The sequence below is a fragment of the Nicotiana attenuata genome, chromosome 12 (assembly GCF_001879085.1).
Source record: "Nicotiana attenuata strain UT chromosome 12, NIATTr2, whole genome shotgun sequence".
Taxonomy (NCBI): domain Eukaryota; kingdom Viridiplantae; phylum Streptophyta; class Magnoliopsida; order Solanales; family Solanaceae; genus Nicotiana; species Nicotiana attenuata.
Genome location: NC_032000.1, coordinates 4326974 through 4335734, shown reverse-complemented (window position 1 = coordinate 4335734; position 8761 = coordinate 4326974). Strand labels below are relative to the sequence as shown.

The following is an 8761-nucleotide window of genomic DNA, read 5'->3' as shown; positions in this document are numbered from 1 at the left end:
TTTAACAACTACCTACTTAATAAACAGATTCCCTTCCAAAGTTCTGCATGTTAAGACACCCTATGAGATCTTGTTCAACACTAAACCAAACTATTGTGTTTTAAGAATTTTTGGATCCTTGTGTTTTGCCTCCACCCCTTCAAATCATAGAGCTAAGTTTGAGGAAAGAGTTGTACCTTGTAGGTTATCCTCATGGTAAGAAATGTTACAAGTTGGTGAGTCTTAAAAGAATGCAGTCTTTTATTTCTAGAGATGTAATATTCCATGATGAGTTTTTCCCTTTTGCCTCTATTAAAGCTTCTGATCCAGCTAACACCTTTTTACCTTATGATGTCTATAACAAGGAAAACTCTACTGTCCCATATTTATCATTTTAGAATCCCTCTCCCTATAGTACCATTCCCACACCAGAACCACACTTGTCTACTCCTATCTCCCTTACTCTAAATCAGTCTTCACCCTATCATGTTTCACCTACACCTTCTTCAGGCTATGGGTGTCCCTTCCCATTGTTTTATCACCAGAATCAGAACCTATGCTAGATACTCTTATCAGGAAGTCCAGAAAACCACATAACCCTCCCTACCTAAAGTACATTTGTAATGCCTTGCAATTCACAGATGTGAGCACTACTTGTTTCCTATGTTCTATTCTGCCTAAGTCTCTCCATGTCAGTGATCTATCCAATTCCAACCAACATATGCTCACCTCCCTATCTAATGTTTGTGAATCCATTAGCTATGTCCAGGTTGCACATCATCCAGGTTGGCAAGAGGCCATGGCTAAGTAAATTACAGCACTTGAACTCAACAAAACGTGGGAAGTGGTTGAGTTACCCCTGGTATGAAGGCACACCCAGCAAATGGGTGTACAAGGTAAAACACCTCTCTGATGGTAGTGTGGAGAGATTGCAAGCAGGTTGGTGATTAGGGGGGACTTATAACGTGAAGGTATCGATTTCAATGAAACCTTTTCATCAGTAGTCAAAATGACTACCATCAGATGCCTTCTGACGCAGCAGTTAAAAAGAATTTGGGAATCTACCAATAGGACGTGAATAATGCATTCTTGCATGGTGACCTAAATGAGGAGGTGTATATGAAATTCCCTCCTGGTGTTATGTCTCCATCCCCTAAACATGTTTGCAGGTTGGAAAAGTTTCTTTATGGACTTCGACAAGCTTCTAGGCAGTGGTATGCAAAGTTGACCACTACCTTGAATTTCAAAGGGTTCACTTATTCTTTAAACGATTATTCTCTCTTTTTCAAGAAAACAGACTCTTCTATCTCAAGTGTTGTTGTTTATGTAGACGATATAATTCTAACATGTAATGATAATACAGAACTACATGCTCTGAAGGAACTTTTAGACCAAGAGTTCAAAATAAAGGATCATGGAGACTTACATTTATTCTTAGGAATGGAAGTTGTTCGCGAACCTCAGCGAAAGTTCACTCTAGATCCTATCCGGGAGTTCAATTCACTGCATCTACGCCCTGTTTCTTCTCGTCTTGATCCATCTGTTAAGCTACATTCTAAGGTTGGTGCTGCCACACCAGATTACACTTTGTATCGGCATCTTTTGGGAAAACTCAATTATCTAACACATACGATGCCTGATCCCTCTTTTGCGGTCCAGCATTTAAGACAGTACATGCAAGATCTGCAAAAAACCTCATCTTGATATAGCTTTTCGAGTTCTACATTATCTGTTACGAGATCCTGGTCTTGGAATTTTTATGACAACCTCTTCATCTTTTGAGTTGTTGGCCTTTTGCGACTCGGATTGGGGTTCCTTTCCAGATTCTCATCGATCTGTGAATGGCTACTTCATATCACTTGGTTCTTCTCCTATTTCATGGAAATCAATGAAGCAAGCCTCAATCTCACTCAGTTCTGTCGAGGCTGAGTATCGTAGCATGCGACGAGTTGTTGCAGAGTTCACCTGGTTGGTCCGATTGTTCGAAGATCTCTCCATCTCCATCTCACTTCCTATTCACCTTCACTTCGACAGTCAAGCTGCAATCCATATAGCTAAAAACCCCGTCTTTCATGAAAGGATGAAGCACGTCGAGATTGACTACCATTTTGTGTGTCAACAATATCTCGCCGGTTTAATTTCACTCTCCTTTGTACGATCTACTTCTCAGTTGGCAAAACTGTTTACCAAATCCCTTATCGGCCCTGTTCATCGCAATCTATTGTGCAAGTTGGGGGTCCTCTCTTCCCCCGCCAACTTGAGGGGGGGGGGGGGGGTTGGTTCACAACCCAGAAATGTGTTACAAAGAAGATGAAACCACTGTTGTTTTGTAACATGAAGGAAGAAGATAGAGGCGGTGGAAGCTAAGCTTTGGTATGAAGGTTCTCTTTGGATTTGTTTACCCTTAAAATTGGATAACAATTGTATTTGTACGCGGTTTTAAGGATACGTGATATAAATTGATACAAGAACAAGAAATTAGATTAACGCGGAAGTAGATAACAAAAAGGTAAGTACAACCTTAATAAATTGAGTAACCTTTAGCCTTGTGAAATTAATCTTCCTTAAGCTAGCAATGATATTTGTGAATAAGAGAGTAGAATCAGTGATAAAGCTAGAAAATAACAATGTATTGCTCTTTGAAATTTGTTACAATGTGCCAATTAATAACTCAATCCCCTCTATTTATTGGGGGAAAACCTACCTTTTTAGGTACTATATTATAAAAAACAATAGTCTTTCATTTACTGGACTGTTGGCTCCCTTTTTTTCTAATCCTGTGATTTATGCCATAATAATTAGTTAATGGCGAGAATTATGGATCTCTATCGGCTGAGTTGGCAGGTCTTTTCCTCGAGGCCATTAAGAAAAGAACCGATTACGCCTTCGGCAAACTCGAGGGCATGTCTGATGATCGCAATGGCCGGCTTCGATAGTGCTTTTGAGTCCGATATTATCATACTCTGATTCGGCTGACTATGTTGGACATTAGATCGAACCCTGAACTTCAATATCGAGACCGGTGTAACACGTGACTTCAATTTAACAGATATTCTGACTCTGGTCAATTGCTTCAAATGCCCGATCGAGCCTCGAGCTCGATTTTACCTATATATAGATAGCCCCCTCATTTTTTGGAGAGTAAGCGACAAGAAACGATATGAGACCTCGGTCTTTACCTCGATAAATCGTGAAGTAAGCGACAAAAGGTCACTTAAAAGTCTTGTCGGTACAGTCTTCAAGGCATTAAATGCGTGTCAGTCAGTGGTCGGCCAGACGGCCACTACCGAATTTGAACCGCCATTTGAAACCTATAAGTATCCTCTTCTCCATTTATTCAAGTTTTTCTTTCCAACCTTCTCTATTTTCTCCTCCAAAGATCTTTGCCTTTCTCAGAGCTTTGTACCTGAGATATCTATGTTCCGTTGCCTATTTTCATCTCTAAATACCAAGTATCCCTTTTTAACTTTTTTCTTATTCTTCTTTACCCGCAAAAAGAAATGGCTAAAACCTCAAAAACAGTTCCACAAAAAGAAACCACTTCTTCATCACGGCCGTCCGGTGACGAACCGACGGCGGAGCCACATCCCGAAGAATTCTTTCCTGGAGGGTGCTCGACCAGTGTCGATTTCAAAGTTGAAAAGACTTCCTCCGTACCGGGTCGATGCGAGCCAGTCTCGAGGTATATATGCTCGATCATCGATGACCTCCTCTCCAAGGTAAAAAGGATTGCAACTGGGCCGACAAACATGTGGTGGTGCCCGCGCCTGAAGAAGCAATCACTACCCACGTGGAGGCTTTATTAAGTGTTTATACTTACCCCTATACGTTGGGTCCCTTGGACTCGATTATTATCGCCTTCAGCAAGAAGTATGAAGTGACCCTCGGTCAAATTCACCCATCCTTCTGGAGGATGGTGATTCTTCTTCGCTTCTTTGTAAGCAAAATAGAGGGGTGTCCCTTCACCCTCGATCATCTCACACATTTATACAGTCCTCGACTCTATCGAGGGGGGCTAATAAAACTTACTAAGCCTGGCCAACAAGGCACCGTTCTCGAGCATAGATGAGGATCGGGATTGAGGCTAAATGTGTCGATTCATTCGAGTGAAGACCTCGGACTTGATCCCGGCCGAGGATATGCCATTTTACGAGAAATGGAACATGAATCGTAAGTGTAGCCTTGCCTCTAAAATTTTGTTTATTTTGTTTTTCTATTTCCCTCCTTTTTTATCGGCGTTTCCCGATACAGCTATCGCTTGGATGCCGGATGCGGTTCCTCGACTCGAGGAGTGGGTCAGGGGCCTTGTGTCACAGAGGTCGTATTCTGAACGCACATGGCACGAACATTCAAAGGGTCAGTGGGAGGCCCTTAACCATGGTAAGTTTCTCTTTTCTGGTTAATAATGGTCATCGTACGAGTTTTCTTCTTGAGCTTACTCATCTTTTTTCCTTTGTAGGTCTCAGAAAGGATGTTGCAATAAGGCCCCCATCCGGTGATGAAGACGTCCTTCCCCGACCATCTGCTCTGAAGCATATCAAAGAGAAGAAGAGGAAAGGGGCTCCGAGTTCCCCGAACTCAGAAAAGCAGAAGCCCAAAAAGAAGCAGGCGGGTGAACACAAAGGAAGCATCGGTGCCCTCCCATCGAACTTTGTCCAACAACTGAGGGATGAGTCCGAAGAAGAAGAAGAATCTTTTGAGCTGGTAGCTCATACGCGATCGGGCGCCATGGTTCAAGGAACCCCCGAGCCAGTGAGAGCTGAAACTGTACTGCCTCGACTCGGGGAGTTCGAAGGGGGAGCTTTAGCCGAAGCCCCCGGACCCAAAAGGGTTTAGGACGCTTTGCCTCGAGGTGGGGAGGTTGATGAGGAGGTTATGATCGGGGCCGGTGCAGAGACCGGGTTCGAGGCCTCCCGGGATGAGGGCAACATCCCCAGGATTCACTCGGTGTAATAGACATTGATGATTCCCCTTCATTTACTGAGTCGATGATTATAGAGGCTCAGGCAATGGAGACTTGTCATGTCAGGGGGGTCCATGGAGCGGATGACCATGGAGAGGAGGACCCTTTTCGTGGCTATTTTGTCGGAGTGAAGGATGTCACCCGTCTGGGTGACTTGGAAGTGTCGAGGAAGAGTTCAAGTGAGGCTTCCTCGAGCCTTAAATTGACCGACCAGTTTCCAGCTCCAAGCGTCGATCCCGATCAAAAGCGATCGGTTATCATCTCGGTCCCGGAGGATGCTCGGGTCCTCTCTGCCCCCGTAGGAGTGGCTAGCTACCTTCGGTGCTTGGTGACCGAAGAAGATCAAGCTAAGATGGATGAGGTGGAAGTGCCTTGCCTTTTCAATAAAGCTCAATGTAGACATGTAATTTTTGACCCTCCCCAAGATTTTACACATTTTAGCATTTTATTATTTAGTTTAGGTCTAATATAGTTATTTTAACTAGTTTTAACTATTTTATTTTATTTTATAACAAAAATAAAAATTACAAATTTTTTATTCTTTTTTTTAGCTAATTGATATTTTATTTAGTTACTTTTAGTTTATGTACCTTTCAAAAAATTAAAAAATACAAAAATAGTGCCTTATTTTATCTTTATATAATCTTGAAAATACAAAAAAAAATATAGTTTCATATTTTAATATAGTTTAGTTAATTAGAATTGGTTTTTGCATTGTGTATTATTTTTATCTTATATTAAAGGGAGTTAACTAAGGTGTTGGACCACAATTTTAAGAGTCTTAGAGCCATTTTAGGACCCAATTCGGACTTAGCCCATAAATCCAAGCCCAATACCCAATACTCATTAAGCTAACCCTAGAGACCCTTCTAGACTCTTCTTCTTAACAAAATAAAAAAACCTAGAGACACCTAAAAGAGGGACGAGCCGCAAAAACCAAAAAAGAGGACCGCCTGGACTTCTTCTTCTTCACACCCTAAGAGACCACCGATCTCCAGCTACCACTGACCCCATCTCCCCCACCAACGGCTTCCAACAACACCCCTGATCTCATTCCCCTACATACGCCAAAGATAAAAAAGGGAACGAAACACGCACACATAGAAAAAAGGGGAAGAACGACGGAGACTAAGAAAGGAAAACTTGGGGAAAAGCCTAGAGGACCTTGAGCTTAATTTTGGGGGTTCTGCCTTTTCTTCTTTTGTTTCTCAATTTCAAAAAAAGAAGACCAAAAATTCTGGTTCTAGTTCCCAAAACCAAAAAATGCAAATTCATTTTTTTTGTCTCCAGATTCGAAATATAAAAAAAAAATACTTCAATTTTGTTCTCTTCGATCTTCGCTCCTGAAGTTTGTTTGAGGTTTTAGAGCTTGAGTTCGAGTGACCCAACGTGGTTCGGTTTCGGTTCAAGGTCCGGCCAGAGGCATGAATCAATTTTCAATTTAGTGCAAGTTTTGCTGTCAACTTTTGCTTTTCGGTGTCGTACTCAGAGGCATTCGTAAAGCAATTTTGGTTTCAAAGGTCCATTCCTTCTTTCACGTTATTACTCCATTTCTCTTTATGTATCCTAACAGTAGTTTAGGTATAGAATTTGTCATTTTTGATATAAACACCAATCTTTCTTTCTCTCTCTTCATGCAACTCAGCATCCTTTTTGCATTTTGTTCCTTTTTTTTCTTGATTTTGGTTTTGTTACTAATTTATTAACCAAAAAACCTTTTTGTTTGATTGTGAAATGTTTGGATTCTTAAATCTTGTTCAGGATTGAGTCTTTATTCAATTACTGTTTCATAACACATGTGTGCAAATATGAGAACATCCATTAGTGTTTCATTTTCATGAATTAGAACAATTATTATTATTATTATTATTATTTTTATTATTATTATTATTATTATTATTATTATTATTAGTATGTTTGTATAACGGGTTCCAAAATTAGGACAAAGGTATGCGTTCGCGCAACTTTAACAAAATTTCTTAATAATAATAAAGCGTGATTAATCGTAGACACGTACGCGTGACATGATTTTTTTACGCGCCAAATGAAATGAGTACACGTACGCGTGACTCGTTTCAAGTTAATTTCTTAATTTAAAGCGGTAAGAGGTAAAAATGTACATAGGTTCTTAAATAAGTAATTAGACAATTTAATCAAGCCAAGTATGATCAAAGCGACCGTGCTAAAACTACGGAACCTGGGAATGCCTAATACCTTCTCCCGGGTTAACAGAATTCCTTACCTGGATTTTTGTATTTTGCGGACTGTATAACAGAGTCAAATCTCCTCGATTCGGGATTCTAAACTGGTGACTTGGGACACCATAAATTATCCCGAGTGGCGACTCTGATTTTGATCTAAATAATCCCATTTCGATTGTCACTTAAATTGGAAAAACTCCCTTATACCCTTTCAGGTAGGAAAAGGAGGTGTGACACTCAACATGCGCTAAACTGGGTAATACTAGATCTCTTTGACGTGTCGAATTTTGAATTAATGCTTTTTTTCTTATATAACTTCTTTCTCTGTGTTTGTAGGATTCGTTTCTTCATCACGAGGCCTTTCTTCGATTCCGAAGAGAGCTGAGCCGGTACAAGGCCGAGGTCCGAGGGCTCACCGAGAAAAGGGATGCTTACAAACTTCTCAGTGAGTAGAGAGATGGGGAGGTTAAGGGCCTCCGAGCTGAATTAGAGATGGCTCAAAAAGAGGATGCCGATCTGGTCGAGCAGGTAAAAAGAATCTTTGAAGTTACCGATGATGAATCGGGCGTGGTGACTAACGGTCTGAACCCCCAGGTCCAACAAAAGATCGGTATAATCAGGCAGCTTCGAGAAGAGGTGGATGCAGTAAAGGATGAGGCCTACAAACGGAAAAAGAACATGAACCGTCTGGCCTCGGAAAAGGAGACTGATCGGGCCCAACTGACATCGACTGAAGTCCAACTTCGAGGTATAAAAGAGAAGTCCTTGGCGCAAGCCAAGAAGATCGAGGAGCTTCAGTCCTAGTTGAATTCGGCAATTTCTGATTGGAAAAGCCTGGTCATGGAACTCGAAGCGGCCAAGTCGGAAGCCAAAGCAGTTAAGGCCAATACTGATGAGGTGGTGGCTGTTTACAAGGCCGATGCCGAGGGTGCTCAGGCTCGAGCGAAAGATATCTTCGAGTATGCCAAACGTCAATCTCGAAGGGAGACCCTTGAGGAAATCCATGCTCATGGTTTCGACCTCTCAACCGAGATTGAGAACGCCAAGGAGCTCGAAGATGAGGCTAGGAGGTTAGCTTGTCCCCAGGATGATGATGACTCCAAGGGCTTATGCGAAGCCGAAGGATGGAGACGCTGGAGACGCTGCTCCCGAAGATGACTAGGCCATTTAGGCTCTTGAATAGTTTTTGTTTCTTTTGAGGCTGCTCGGCCTTTGTAAAGAACTTCCATCGGGCCGTATTTCCCTTGTAAAAGATTTTGATGTATATATATAAAACTTTTCCCTTCCATGGCTTCTGAATCCTTCATTTTTTTGTTTATTTTAACAAGATTGAGATGGTAAGGACCGAAGTAAGGACTACCAAAGACTTTTTCTGGTCTGTTGTCCCCGAGTGAATGTTCGAACCCGAACTAAGGTAGCCCTTAGGTTTGATATATAGTCATCGAGTGGGAAGGATTTACTCGAACTCGGACTGAGGTGGCCCTTAGTCTTGATAGATAGTCGTCGAGTGAAAATGATTTGCTCGAATTCAGATTAAGGTAGCCCTTAGGCTAGTAGTCGAGTGAGAATGATTTCTCGAACTCGAATTAAGGTAGCCCTTAGGCTTGTAGTCAAGTGA

General features: G+C 41.7%; 1 protein-coding gene across 2 annotated transcripts; it reads left to right on the top strand.

Annotated features, from left to right (window-relative positions):
- On the top strand, positions 5879 to 8421 carry LOC109235182. Of its 2 annotated transcripts, XR_002069333.1 has the most exons (3): positions 5879 to 6462; positions 7359 to 7399; positions 7480 to 8421. XR_002069333.1 is itself a non-coding variant. In XM_019401174.1 (2 exons), the coding sequence occupies exon 2, from the start codon at positions 7984 to 7986 to the stop codon at positions 8299 to 8301; it is 318 nt and encodes a 105-aa protein (XP_019256719.1). In that variant the 5' UTR covers positions 5879 to 6462; positions 7480 to 7983; the 3' UTR covers positions 8302 to 8421. The 2 variants fall into 2 exon arrangements, 1 of the variants encoding a protein (XP_019256719.1); XM_019401174.1 differs by lacking the exon at positions 7359 to 7399.